The 14,427-nt window shown below is 52.8% G+C and overlaps 1 protein-coding gene across 1 annotated transcript in view; it reads left to right on the top strand.

Moving 5' to 3' along the window:
* The window catches only part of LOC308651275 (signal-induced proliferation-associated 1-like protein 2), a gene marked incomplete at its 3' end in the record, with an annotated part of 82,813 nt that overhangs the window by 55,515 nt on the left and 12,871 nt on the right, over window positions 1–14,427 (top strand). Inside the window, 2 exon segments of the mRNA XM_081298201.1 lie at window positions 6,486–8,039; window positions 8,041–8,212. Of these exon segments, the coding sequence (XP_081154327.1) occupies window positions 6,732–8,039; window positions 8,041–8,212 (1,480 nt within the window). The 5' untranslated portion in view covers window positions 6,486–6,731.

Genomic DNA, 14,427 nt, shown 5'->3' with positions numbered 1-14,427 from the left:
TGGAGAGGTGTGGAGATGAAGCTGCAGTGTGTTACAGGCTTCCTGTTCACAGGTGTCTGGGGCCTCTTGGTGCTGGTCTGTGGGCAGGTGGCCTGTACCACCCACTTCAGAGTGCTGTGATTGAGGTGGAGCAGAGCGAGGAGGCCCCAGGCATTCTGGGCTTGCTTTCCTTTTGCCTGTGGAGACCGGGCTGTGCATGTCGTCGGGATGCAGTCCTCTACAGTGCTGATTCTGCCGCGTCACACAGCAGGCCTTCTGGAGAGTCACTGAAATGCTGTGCGCCTGGGCAGACTCACGGTCCTCTTGCCAGCGGGGCTGAGCCAGGTGAAATGTGAGCTCAGAGGCTTTCACTGGTCAGCATGGGCACAGGCTGTCCTTTAAAAGGCAGGGATGTTCGGAGGGGACGGAGATGCTCAGAGCACCTCTGCTAGCGCAGCCTGAGGCTGTGGAGGAGCACATGCTGACAAAGTTTACCGGAAATAGCTTCTTGCAGATTCTTGAAATACTTAGCTGATTTTCTGAGTCAGGGAATTACTAGGCAGCAAAGCCTGATTTTTGTCATGTGCAACTAACAGTGTATACAAACCAGGCACCGTCCATTCATAGCCTCAGCAGACGGTTAGGGAGGAACACACAGAATGGAGGGGACACAAGGTCCTGGTGGGCTCAGCTGGGCCCAAGGATGAAGACAGAGACTGCTAGGACCAAGGACGTTGCTGCAGCACACATGGGGCAGACGCTTTCTGTTTGCCTAACTCACTTCTTTTAGCTCAGGGCCTGGTTTCTTGGACAGTGGGAAAGGCTGGGGTCAGGCATTGCAGGGCCCTGCTTGCTGGGCTGAGGAGTTTGCATTCTCTTCTGTGGTAGAGGGAAATGGAAGAGGTGGGAAGTGTTGAAAGGACCCAGGAGGATCAGATGTGCAAGTGTGAAGGCCATTCTGTGATGATTATGCACCAAATATTTGAGAACTTCTGCAAATAAGTGTTTTCTATGCAGCATATCATATGATTGGATCTCCTTGAGTAGTTCTTGAGAGGTGGACATCACGCCTTGGCATAGATGCAGCTCTGCTTGTAGGTGGAAGGTTCTATTGGGTGACTTTAGTTTCTAAGGTTGGTTGGTCAGCTTACAGTTCCTATTATACATGCCTGCAGTAATCAACTTGTGAAGAAAATGCTTATCTTGGGTCCCGTGTTTAGAGGTTCCATCTGTGGTCGGTTGGCTCTGCTGCTTTGGGGGAGCATGTGGTAGAGCAGAACCACTTGGGTCACTGCCCGGTAGGCCCCAGGAGGCGAGGGCATGCCCCAGTGAGTGGCAGCTGTCCAGCAGGCCCGCCTCCCAGTCATGTCTCACTAGGGATCGCGCCAGGAGCGTGAGGGCCTCGAGGCAGTCAGGGTCCAGACTGCAGTGCTGTGTGTAGAGCACATAAATGAGTCTGTCCCAAACATTTCCGAGAAATAGTTCCCAGCCTGTCCTCTAAGTTAGGAGAATTGGAGCACTCGACTCAAAACACATTCTCTTGAGGCCCCAGAGTTGCTGAAAGCCGCCTGTCCTCTAGGTTATGTGTGTCTGTACTGGGATGGGAAGCCCGTGGGGCTTCAGGCTGTGCACAGCAGGAGTCCCCACAGTCACAGCTCCTGGGTGGCGAGGGTCCCATGTGGCTTCTCTTGGAGGATTTGAAACCAGAAGATGGGGTCCTCACTTCCACTCTCTGCTTTTGGGAACTGGGGCAGGCAGGAGAACATGATGGTGACATGAGCCCCTGGGAGGGGAGTGGGTGCCCAGCAGGGTGGTATGCTCAGTGCCTAGGTAGAAAGACACTTTCACAGGAGCAGACATTGCCATGTTGTCCTTTCCAAGTCCGTTACTGCCCTGCCATGTTGAGAAGGAAGTGTGTGTTGGCAGGGTAAAGAGGCCTCTGCACTTGGTCTTGGCCCTCCCCCACACCCGCATGCCTGGGTCCTCCTTTTCCATGGCCTTGAGACCAGTATCTTGTGGCAGGTTTCTGTGGAGGACCCCGTCTGTGCCTTGCAGTCTGGCCAGTGTTCAGGTGGGCGTGGTTGCGACTGCTGCTGCCTGAGGTCACTTGGCTCAAGAGGTTACCGTAGGGTCGAGAACTTTTCTGGGAGACTCGGAACAGTGATATTTTGCCAGTAGGGCCATACCTACCTGCTCTTGACATTGAAGACATCTCCAGTCAGTGAGTAAACAACAGGTGGGCTCCAATGTCTCAGCTGGAGGCAGGCACAGTTCCCAGAGGGTGCTCCCAGATGCCATCTCACTGGGCCCTGTGGCCTGACAGGTGGGTCCCATGATGATCTCTAGTTTGCAGAGAGGACAGAGACCCAGGTCAGGCCATCAGGCCACATCACAGGGTCACTTAGTGCAGCTGTGGTCCAACCTTTTGCCTGACTGTACTGCCCACCTGGGCCATCAGCCATTGTGACTCTTTCATTCCTGCTGAATGACGGGCACGAGGTCAGGCTTTCGGGGGGCTTTTCACTAAGAAAATCAAGGTGTGCCTGCTTCATGAAGTGCCCAGTCACATCATAGTTTGTGAGTTCCAGCATGTGTTTAATGTACAGATGGAAGACTGACCGTCCACAGCAGTCCTTGGGTTGCTCTGACGTTCTTCTCTTGTGCCGTTGGTGAGCTACGTACGTGTGTGAATGTGAATATTTCTTAATTCTCTTGTTCAGAATGGGCTCTGTTCTGAGAAATGAGCCGATCTTCATTACTGAGTGCTTGGCACAGCTAACTGCACACGCAATGGAGTTATGAGATAGTACTGGTACAGGATAGAACAGCATAGTGGAACCATCCAAATTAAAGCACTTTTTTTTTTTTTGGATACTCGGAATTGAACCCAGGGTCACTTAACCTCTGAGCCACATCCTCGGCCCTTTTGTGTATTTTACTTAGAGACAGTTTCTTAGGACCTCACTAAGTTGCTGAGGCTGCTTTGAACTCAGAATCCTCCTGCCTCAGCCTCCTGAGCCACCGGGATTACAGCCTTGCACCACAGCGCCCAGTTTAAAGCATATTCTTTAAGCCTTTTTTTGGGGGGTGGGGGTTACTGGAAATTGAATCCAGAGATGCTTTTACCATGGGACTACCGCTCTAGCCTTTTTTATTTTGACACAAAGTTGTCACTGAGTTACTGAGGCTGGCCTTGAACTTGAGCCATCAGTATTGTTAAGTATTTGGACATGAATAGGCTTTTGATGTCAGTGGCATTTGTAGTGAGTTTCCAGGCAGGGGGCTTCTGCTCCCTGCCTCTGGAGTGGGATCACTCCTGGAGGTGCAGTTCTGAGCTCAAGACATCTCCAGTCAATGCGTAAACAACACTGACTTGGCGCAGCCACCCCCGACTGGTCCTCTTGGAGACGTATGATGGCACTCTGAGCAGTTTCTGGGCCTGTTTGCCCCAAGCCTGCTTTCAGTTCCTAGGCTCTGTGATTGATGTCTGAAGAGGTGAGAGGAAAGCAGCACCCATGGCAGTAGTCCAAGAGCCTGGGAGCTGTCATTTCGCCCTTGGAGCGAGAGTGTGGCCAAGGTTGTCCCTGAGCTCCTGGGTTAAGTTAGATTCTCTCCAGCTTTCCTCACCGTGATTTATATCTGAGCAACATCAGCATATGAGATGTTGGGAAGAATGTTTTGCCTGGTGGTCACAGAGAAGAAGCTGTGTGGTGATGGAGAGAGACTTGGGGAAGTGCAGGGCAGTCTTAGGTCACAGGGGCACGGCTTTGTAGGCAACGCTGGCTTATCTTGGCCCTCACTCTCTTGGAGCAGCTTCCCTGCTCTCCTTGACCAACCGAGGGGCTGGAGGTTGTCTCACCAGGTTAGTCCCCAGTGTGGCCCTTTGCTTCTGCGAATTCTGTCCTGCCTGGCTGCAGAACCTGCCCCTCAGGAGAAAGTCCCTTGAAATGTCAACGTTTGTAATTTTGATGGGACATTGAATCTCTTTTCTGTGGAGCATCTCAAGGTTCTGTTCAATGTATATAAAATCAGCAGCCCTAGTTACTGGTAGGAATTCTTTGCTGCTTTTCAACATTTATAATGCACGCACCATGAGGAACTTGCTGGAGGAAGGCTCACTCAGAGTTCCTCTCCGTGAGGCGTAATGCGTGGACGAAAACCTGGAGAAGACCCTGCAGTGATGTGGGACCGAGGTGCAAGGTGAATGCCAGTCCTTCAGGTGGACAGTAACTGACCTAAATAGAGAACAAATTGTGCTTGAGAACCGAGGATATAAAATGTATATCTGAAGAATTTTCTACAGAAGCTTTGTTTTTCTCAGACTTGCTTCCTGACGTTTTGATTTTGTAGAAAAACCGTTTTGCCGATAAAAAGCATTAAAATTCAAACTTATGCTTGTGTTTCATACTAACATGTTTTTCAATCAAACCAGGAAAATGTGAAAACAGATTTATAATGGAAATGTTGATGTAGTTTGAGCTGAAGCCAGACACTCAGGAGGGAGACTGGGTTAAGCGGAGAGGCTCACAGACACTACATGGCAGCTTTGGAGGCTCCTCTCCCTGTGTTCCCAGGTGCTGGTGTGCTTTCCATTGGCGCCTGGCTTGGGGCCCTTTGAACCCTTTGGGGAACTCTTTCTTCTGCCTGGGACCAGAGGGCCCAAGGTGTGCCGCATGGGTCTGGCTGCGGGGTGTGGGTCTGGGCATACACCGCTGTGGGACCGTGTATCGGAGGCTACCCATCATGCCTCGTGTGTTCATGGGTATAAATCACAGTTGTAGAATTTGTGTGTGGCACTCCCTGTTAGGATAGATTCGTTCCATGAGTCACAGCCTGCATGCTCCGTGCTATAGTTCAGAGGTGGGGAGAGTCTTGAGGTCAAGGGGAGCTGTGTTGGGGGTGTGTCGATGGGCTACTTGGCCAGATGTGACCACCCAGGCAGCCTTCCCGGTGTCCAGCACCACAGGGCTGCTCTGCGGGTGCCAGCAGGGCCTGGTATGAGCGTGGGGGCACGCGGTATGGCTCCTGCTGAGGCCTTAGCTTCACACGGCTCACCAGTGCCACCCCCTCCTGCCTTCTCACTCAGCTCTGCTGACCGCCAAGGTTTGATTTTTATGAAGTCCAGTTACAGTTGCTTCTTGCTGTTGCCTGTGCTTGTGGCGCCACAGCCAAGTCCAGGGTCCTAGAGTGTTCTCTTGGAGTTCCTGGTTCTCACGTTCATGCTAGGTCTGTGGTCCACCTTGAGTTGGGCAGCAGAGTTGGGCAGCAGAGTTGGTAGGCTCTGTGGAAACCGAGCCCAGTGAATCAGACATGCTCCAGAAGACGGAGGGCTGTTCTCTTGTTCTTCTGTTGTCACTGTCTCCATTTCCAGGGATGCATCTCATAATGGCTGCACTGTGTAGGAAATTCCGTCACCCTGCGTCAGCCTGGATGCTCCGCATGGGAGTGTGGGCTGTGTGTCTACACGATTCCAGGCCCCTGCTGTGAAACCGCGTGGGTCATGCCCACACTGACACTTTCCTACCGAGGGGAGGGCTACTGTCCTGGTCCACCCACCACTGGGCGTCGGGGGTCTCGGCTTCCAGCTGAACTGCAGCGTTCCTCACACTTGGAGAGGCAAGAGAAACGGGTTTGATCACGTCTTTCTTAGCGTTGCTGTTTTCAGAAGAGGTAGAGTTTCTCTTCTGAATTAGACCGTCATACGTGTGCTGGGAAAATATAAAATACCTATCAATATTTTGTCTCATCAGAGACAGAATAAATGAGAAGAAAAACATTTTCAAAGAAGAGTTGATCACATTGTTTCTGCCAGGTCAGCCACAGAGTTAACGACTTGCAGGTGTCTTTTGTTTTATCCAGCATGTTTGACAAAACGATTGTGGGACATAAGAAACTTACTCTGAAATGCCAAATCCCTAAGGACCCCTCCCACTCTTGGGGGTCTCTGAGATGCGATTTGACCATGAGTGGTGGGTAGGAAAAGGCCTTGCCAGTGCCTGGTGTTGGCCCACACGGAATGTTGCACCCATGACTGCTGTTGCTCTCGCAGCTGACGCAGCCTGTCAGGGTGGCCGCCGTTAGGCTGGGCTGTGTGATGTCACCATGGCTGGGGCTGAGGGGAAGGCTGCTGGCCTGGAGTGTGGGTCAGCCGTGGTGGGAGAGGGGAACACTGTTGGATTGACAGGTACTGCAGGACCGTGGAGTGTGGGCTGTGTGTCTACACAGCCTGGTTCTCATATTCATGCTAGGTCTGCCCCAGAACGTGTGACTGCAGGCATCCTAGGAAGGCCCTTGAGTGCATGGAAGGCTCTGTGTGTGGCTTCTGGCCACCCTCTCAGGGAACAGTGCTCCAGAGAGGAGAGGTGGCAGTAGCTCTGTGGAGACCTGAGGTTTTGACAGTTCAGGGGAATTGATGTGGGCAGAAGCAGAAGGAAAGAAGCCAGACCACAGAACCTGTTGAGCCTGAGCTTCATCAATGCTAATGTCTGTTTCCTATCTTGACGTAGGTGAAGAGAATACCCCTGGTCAGCTGTCTGGAGGAATGCTGTTGAAAAGTAGAGGCAACCGAGTTGTCAACAGCCGAGAAGTGGGTTGGCTTGGAGAAACTAGACTCAAAGGACGTTGATTGCTTTTGGTGACGAAGAGAAAATAGTCCAGGCCTTTATGTGCCTGTATTCTAGAGTTGCAAATGGCAGTGGATGTAGGTTTACAGCAGTCTTACTGGTGACGCTCAGCTTCTCACCAGGTTGGACATGAGTGACCCAAGACAGCCACCAGCAGAGAAGCCCAAGCTTGGCAGAGCCCCTTCCCAGTTCACGGGCCCTCCTAGAATCATGCAGTCAGATGATTATTTTGCTCGGAAATTTAAAGCCATTAATGGCAACATGGGACCTGCTGCTTCCTTGAATGCCTCGAGTTCCAGTGAGAGTGGTGGTGGACCAGCCAGCAGTACCCCAGCCATGCCCAAAATGGGCGTTAGAGCCAGAGTGTCTGAGTGGCCACCTAAAAAGGACTGCCCCAAGGAGCCACCCTGCAAGACACTATGGGACAGCCGGTCTCAGAGCAGCCACGAGAGTGTGACATCCATTCTGCAGAATGGGCAGAGTGACCAGAGCGAGGGGCAGCAGGGGGAGCAGCTTGACCTGGGCTTGGTGGAGGCCAAGTACACCATCGGAGACATCTTTGTTCATTCTCCCCAAAGAGGGCTGCACCCCATAAGGCAGAGAAGCAACAGTGATGTCACCATTAGTGACATCGATGCCGAGGATGTCTTGGACCAGCGTGCGGTCAACCCCAACACTGGGGCGGCCCTGCACAGGGAGTATGGAAGCACATCGTCCATCGACAGGCAGGGCCTCTCTGGAGAAAGCTTCTTTGCTATGCTGCGAGGCTATCGCATGGACAACTATGACCCCAAAGCAATGGTCCCACTTGGGTTTCCTGAGTTTTTTCCCTGTGACTCTGCAATCTCCCCCAGCCTGCAAGCAGCAGCTCAGATTTCTCGGGGAGAATTTGTCCGCATCTCAGGATTGGACTATGTGGACAGTGCGCTCCTGGTGGGGAGGGACAGGGACAAGCCTTTCAAGCGCAGGTTGAAATCAGAGTCGGTGGAAACCTCCCTCTTTCGGAAGCTGTGGACCGTCAAGAGTGAGCATGAGACCTTCAAGTTTGTGTCTGACCTGGAAGATGGCCGCCTGGACAGGGTTGTCCGCCCTTGGAACTGCCAGCGGTGCTTCGCACATTATGACGTGCAGAGTGTCCTGTTCAACATCAATGAAGCCATGGCTACCAGGGCCAACGTGGGGAGACGGAAGAACACTACCACGGGGGCCGAGGCCGCCTCGCAGACCCAGGCGCCTGCAGGCCAGGCGGGCGGCTGCGAGTCCCCTCTGGGCAGCAAGGAGGACCTCAACTCGAAGGAGAACCTGGACGCTGACGAGGGGGATGGGAAGAGCAATGACCTGGTTCTCAGCTGCCCTTACTTCAGAAACGAGACGGGCGGGGAGGGCGACCGGCGCATTGCACTGTCTCGAGCCAGCTCAGCCTCTCTGGGCTCCAGTAGAAAGCTGCTCCTTTGAGTCCTCCCTGAGTTCCCACTGCACCAATGCAGGCGTCTCCGTCTTGGAGGTGCCACGGGAAAACCAGCCCGTCCACAGGGAGAAGGTCAAGCGCTACATCATAGAGCATGTCGACCTCGGGGCCTACTATTACCGCAAGTTCTTCTATGGGAAAGGTAGGAGCCCGGCTGGCTGCGGTGTGCTCGGGGTGAGTCCTTAGGCCAGTGTGGCCTGCTTTGCATTGGAGCAGGTCCCTCAGGGTTCGGAAGACCGGCCCACTGGGCCTGGGCTCGTCCTTGCCTCAGTCCTTGTTGCTGCTTTGGAAACCCAGCTCTGCCTTCGCTGATTAACGATCCCCAGTGTGGAAGTGCCTTCTTTCTCTGTCCCTTGTCTCTCTCTCTCTCTCTCTCTCTGTAACTCTGTCTCTGTCACTCTGTGTGACTGTTGCGCTGTGTCTTGCTCTGTCTTATCTCGGCATCTCTGTCTCGCCCTGCCTGTCCCTTCCCGTCTGTGCGCATCACATCTGTCAAACTGAACTTACTCCTCACCCTTTTAATAAGCCTTCCCTGACAGGTTCTGTGTGTGGACAGTTCTGTGGCTTTTCCCACTCCTGTCTTCCCTGTATTTTGCTTCCACCATGTTGCTTTATGTACTGGACATGCCAGACCCTGTTGAAAGGACATGTGGGTTAGCATGATAGACAGGTGGAGTTTCTTTGTAGTTCTATGATTGGTTTCATATATTAAGAAACAATTCCCTGGTGGTATTGTTTTTAAAACTCGTCAGTCCCAGGTAAAATGAATTATTTTGCTTTTGTTTGCATCTTTAGGCTGGAAGGGTACTTCCTGCAGAGGGATGTAGAGTCTTTGGCCTTCCACTAGTGTCCTTGATTATTGGGTTCCACGGGTGGCAGAGCACCTGGCAGTAGCACGTGGGTTTCCCATGTCCTCCTGCTTGGTGCAGCGGGCCCCTCAGCCCCTTCCTTCTTTCTCGGGGTTCTACTTGTCTGTTGGTCTCCACCTGCCACCCCTCTGCCCACAGGTGCCGCCTGGCAGAGCCCTCGTCCCTAGCAATGCTCTGTTCTAAGTACTTGCAGTTTTGGACTCTGGGGGCTTCCCTTGCTAGGGGTTAGTGTCACTCAGACCTCAGGAGGGCCTTGGGCCCCTTACAGCCCTGCAGTCACATGGACCCTTTCCCCAGGGATGACCAGAGTGGGAGAAGTCATTTGCCAGATAAGTTGCAGTTATAACATTGTTTCCCCCTTCTGCGTATTGATGTCGCCTATCACCACGCTTTCGCTAGGTCACGTAGGTCAGAAACGGTCACGAAGCTGGGTGAGCAGCAAAGCTGAGCAAGCTGACATTCACCTTGTGACACAGTGGTCACTGTGCCCAGAAGTGGTGTGCTGCCACAGTCTTGGTCTCACTGTGGCCCTTCTGCGGCGGTGCTCACTGTTGTGCTGTGTTCCAGTGGCGGAGCCCAGGAACCTTTGGCCTGTCCTCGGCCTGTGCAGTAATGAGCCATGACACGGGCAGCCCAGGTGTGACTCAAGGCTGGTCTCTGGGGGAAGTCGGTCGCTTCCAGAAAGGGAGGCCCTGGAGCAGTGGGCTTCTTGTGAAGGCTGCTTTTGTTGACGAACTGCGGCTTCCAGTGCTGACTGTGAGGTCCAGGCTTCTAGGCTTCTCATGCTCAAGATCCCCAGGTGGCTGATGTCAGAACATGCCAGTTCTGCGTGCGTCGACATTCTGCACATGCTTGGTGCCGGTGACTCTTTCTCACGTCCCAAAGTGCATTTGGAACAAGGAGCTGATGTTGACCGGGTCACCTCCTTTGGGTTGATTGTGTCCTCAGGAATGCTCCAGGGGTCTCTGGTTGCTAGGTGCTCTCCCTGCTCCTGTGATTGCTCTTTGTCATTATTCTTTTAAATTCTGATCTATCACCTTTTAAAAATTTTTTTAAAGTCAACATACTTTTTCCACATTTTTTAGTTGGTGCATTTTAGTTGTACTTATTGAGGGTGATCTATGACTTCCTGATGACTCTTCCTCTGCAAGTGACATTTCTTTTGCTTTTTCTGATTTACTTATAATTTTTGAGGGCATTGAAAATGACATCAGACTTGTTAGATTGGAATGTGAAATAAAAAATTAATAAGCTTCAAAGAAGAATCTGTGGAGATGCCTATGACTCAGGACAGGTAGACACAGATGTCCAGGGCCGAGGTGATCCTCTCTGGGCCAGGGCTTGGCTGAGGCCCCAACCCGGGCCTCCTCTGTGAGGCCTGCAGGAGTGGGGAATGCTTGTCTGCAGGGTTCTGTGGCTCTGTACTGGGCCAGGAGGGACCCACGACCCATGCTCCAGTGCAGCCATGTGCCCAGTGTGATTGAAGGTCTCCTGCTTCGTCTGGTCTCTATGTGGTTCCTGGTTCCCAATTAGTCAGGTGCCTAGGCCGAGGCCACCTCCAGAGCAGCAGCCCATGGTGGCCTCACCCTGTTCCCAGCCATGTCATGCAGCTGGTGGGGCTCTTCTGTCTGCAGGCTCTGGAGTCTTGGGATGCCTGGCCCAGACTGGTCCTGCTGCTGTGTGGCAGATGCCTCCTGCTGTGCTTTGTCCCTTCCCAGCACTGAGTGCCTCTCTTCAGAAACTGGCTTCCCGAGGTCTTTTGATTCCTTCTGAACACGTTTTATTTGTCCTGTGTTCTCTGTGTAACTACATTTCAAAAGTATGATATGGCTCCCGATCTCTGGGAGATGTTTAAGGTGTGAACTTCAATAAGGCAGCTGCTCCTTAGAGGCCTGTGGTGTGGAAGGGCTGCTATCTGTGGCAGGGCATCCTCGGGGCTCCCTAGGGATTTGTGGGGGCCGTGGCTTGCCACTGTGAGCTGCATGCATTGTGGCTTGTCCAGGCAGGTACCCCTGTAGCCTTCAGTGAAAGGGCTTGGGGAGCAGAGCTGCAATAGGTCCCGTCCCTTCCTCTGCTGTCAGTGGCCATTTGCTGCCCTGCTGTTCTTCTAAGGGAGCCCCTGGTGAAGATGTGGTCCTCTCTGCTCTGAGCTATGCCTTGTGGTACAGAGGGTGGCAAGTAGATCAGACCTCGAGCATCCACATGCCCAGAATTGGGCGGCAGGGTCATGTGCTGGGCCTGTTGTGCAGGACAGCTGGACATCGTGCGTGTCAAGGTGCGAGGTGTCAAGGCCCTCATGCTTCCTCCTGAGCCTTGGTGCGCTAGCGCTGCCACATGGGACAAGCTCTAGGGGAAAGCCCATGGTACCCGCTGCCCTGGCCTTTTCCGTGCAGTTGGGCCTTTGGTGATGGCTTTGTTGAACCACCTTAGGGTTCCCACAAGCTCCCCTCCACTGTGGCTTCAGACAGGGGAGGCCTAGGACAGCAGTTGTGGCTCCTTCCTGCACTGCACCGCAGGCTCACTGTGGGGTGCAGGAGGTGAGGGCAGCATTTACTTTTCATGTCAGCTTTACTGAGCACGCTCTGCCACCATTCCTCCTGAGCCTCGGTGAGATCTGCATGAGGAGGTAGCGCAGCTGGGGACATGGTTTAGGGTGTCCTGTGTGAACAGGTTCCAAGCTCCCTGAATGACTCTGAAGTCAGCCTTTCTGCCAGATTCATTCTGGGGATTTCCCCTAACAAGTCCATGAGAAGAAACAGGCCTGGTCTGCAGCTCTCACAGGGTCCCTTACGGGAGCTTGCCAGGGCTCCTGTGTGCCCAGCTTTGAAGCTGAGATTGTGTTTCTGTGTTGGCTACAAAACAGTGTGTCCCAGAGGACCTCCTTCATCTACCTGTGCCTTAGTGGCTTCCCTGGACTTCTGGGCCCAGGGCAGCTCAGGATTCTTTTTGCAAGAACCTTCCAGAAAAACGTTTCTAGCTGCTGCCCAGTGCAATGAGGCCCCACAGGAGCCGCAGCCCTGTCGTTCCACAGTATGCAGGCCCAGCCCTCTTGGGTCCTTTTCTGCCCCAGGGTGCGAGCCCTTATGCTCTGGGGCCCCACCTCACTGTGAGTAGGTCCCTTTGGGGGGTCTATGAGGGTGCTGGGTCTTTCCAGGCTTCCTTTCTGGGAGCGCTTCAGCTCTGCTGTTCCCAGCCCTGCGTCCTCACATGGCTTCTCTTGACCCCTCTTCTTCAGCACTAGCCTTTGCCGTGTTAGCCCCTCACTGCAGGACAGTGCCCACCAATCTGCTCCAGGAGCCACTGAGAACAGAAGGCTCCCCTGGAACTGGGGAGCGGCCCTCTTGCCTTTGTGGCGCCAGCTTCTGTTTTGTGGCTGGGATTATCTTTTGCCATTAGACACAAGTGTCTGTTATAACTTTTAGTTGGAGGTCCACACTCCTGGGAATCAGAGGCCTGGGGGGCGTCCTTGGTACTCAGGTACCACTCAGGGTGGCATGTGCACCTGGATTCAATCCCAGAAGCTTTTGGGAGAGTCCTTGAACTCGGGCTGGCGTCTGCCTGCTACACAGTTTGCCGCAGGGTTTCTCTAACAGGTAATGGTTCTCCCTGGGAAGAGACCACTGCCCACCCACTGGTGCAGGCTTCAAAGGGTGGCCATTTGTTTGAATGGTTTAGAGATGGGGAGAAGCAGAGCAGTACGTGGGGTGGCCGGAGAACAAATCCGATGGTGCAGCCACCCTTTCCAAGCACAGTCCCTCCTGTGTCCCTGAGATGGCAGCTGCAGGACGGAGCACACCTTTACATACAGTTGGGTCTCACTGCTGACTGGCGCATGCTTTGAGTTTCATGCCTGGTGGCTTCTTTCTTCCTGTTTTATACAGTCACTGACAAAAATTAATAGGGAGTTGGACACTATTAAATTCACACAGTTGAACGGAGTGCCATCTAACAATGGGACTATTCTGAGAAATAAAATCTTCCCTCAGAGGACATAATCGCCTCCACGCTTAGCTTCTCTCCCAGACAGTATTGCCATCACAAACAGAGGTCCCATTGAGTCCTGGGGGCTCCTAGCCAGGTGACTGCCCAGCTGCACGTGGGACTCATCCCTGTGGGCCATGCGGGTGATATAGAAACGCTGTGCCTTCTCCTGCAGGGTGCAGTTGGGGCCTGGCTGTGTATCCACTACAGCATGTAGGACCCCATGAAGGGCCAAGCACCACCAGGCCTGTTGACCTGGCCTGAAAGTCCTCAGCTAGTCCTGGAGCAGGGGGAACTGGTGCTGGAGCCTGGCCGGGGTTCTTCTGAGCGCAGATCTCAGCACCACAAGCCTAGTAAACCCACCCTGTGTGCACAGGCACTTACTTGGCCCCAGCCCCTGGGGTGCAGGAAGCCATGGGTGGGCTTCCAGGGCCTTCCCCTTCCCACATCTTCCCAGTTTTCCTTCTTCCTCCTGAGCAGAGGCTGTAGAGACATGGGCCCCTGAGGAAACCCAGTGAAGGCCACCTCCCTCTCCAGTCTCTACTGTTCTCGATTTCCTTAAAGTGGCCTCTTGCAGGATACCGTCCCCAGCTTCCAGGAAGCTCATCCCAGCAGTGCCCCCTCGCCTGCATTCATGAATGCAGCCGAGCCCTGCAAGTGAGCCTCTCCCCCGGGGCTGCTTCATGAGAGCAGCTAGAACCAGGCTGACCGTGGGCAGCAGTCACCCCAGATGGGAACCTTGACCAAGTTGCTTCACCTCTCAGCCCTGTCCTGTTCGTAACACGGGGACTTAGCTGTGTCACCTGGTTGGTCAGAAGGAAGTAAGTTGCCTTATGTAAAAAATGCTTAATATTTTAACCATTTTTTAATTTTTCTGTAATGCCGCAGATTTTCTTTTATTTACTTATTTATTCTAATTTGTTATACATGACAGCAGAATGCATTTCAATTCATGGTACACATATAGAGCGCAAGTTTTTGTGTCCCTGGTTGTACACAAAGAAGAGTCATGCCATTCGTGTCTCCTACATGCACTTAGGGTAACGATGTCCATCGCATTCCATCGCCTTTCCTACCCCACTGCCCGCTCCTTTTTTCTCCTTCACCTCTGCCCTATCTAGAGTTCATCTAATCCTCCCATGCTTCCCACCCACCCCCATTATGTATGAGCGTCCACATATCAGAGAAAACATTTGGCCTTTGGTTTTGCTAACTTCACTTAGCATTATATTCTCCAACTCCATTCATTTACCTGCAAATGCCATGATTCTATTATCTTTTTAATGCTGAGTAATATTCCATTGTGTATATATGTATACCACATTTTCTTTATCCATTCATTTGATGAAGGGCATCGAGGTTGGTTCCACAGTTTAGCTATTATGAATTGTGCTGCTATAAACATTGATGTGGCTGTGTGCCTTAGTATGCTGTTTTTAAGTCCTTTGGGTATAAACTGAGAAGTGGGATAGCTGGGTTAAATGGTGGTTCCATTCCAAGTTTTCCA

Source organism: Spermophilus citellus (assembly GCF_964194105.1).
Source record: "Spermophilus citellus genome assembly, chromosome: 6".
NCBI lineage: Eukaryota > Metazoa > Chordata > Mammalia > Rodentia > Sciuridae > Spermophilus > Spermophilus citellus.
This window is presented reverse-complemented; position numbering and strand designations above follow the sequence as displayed.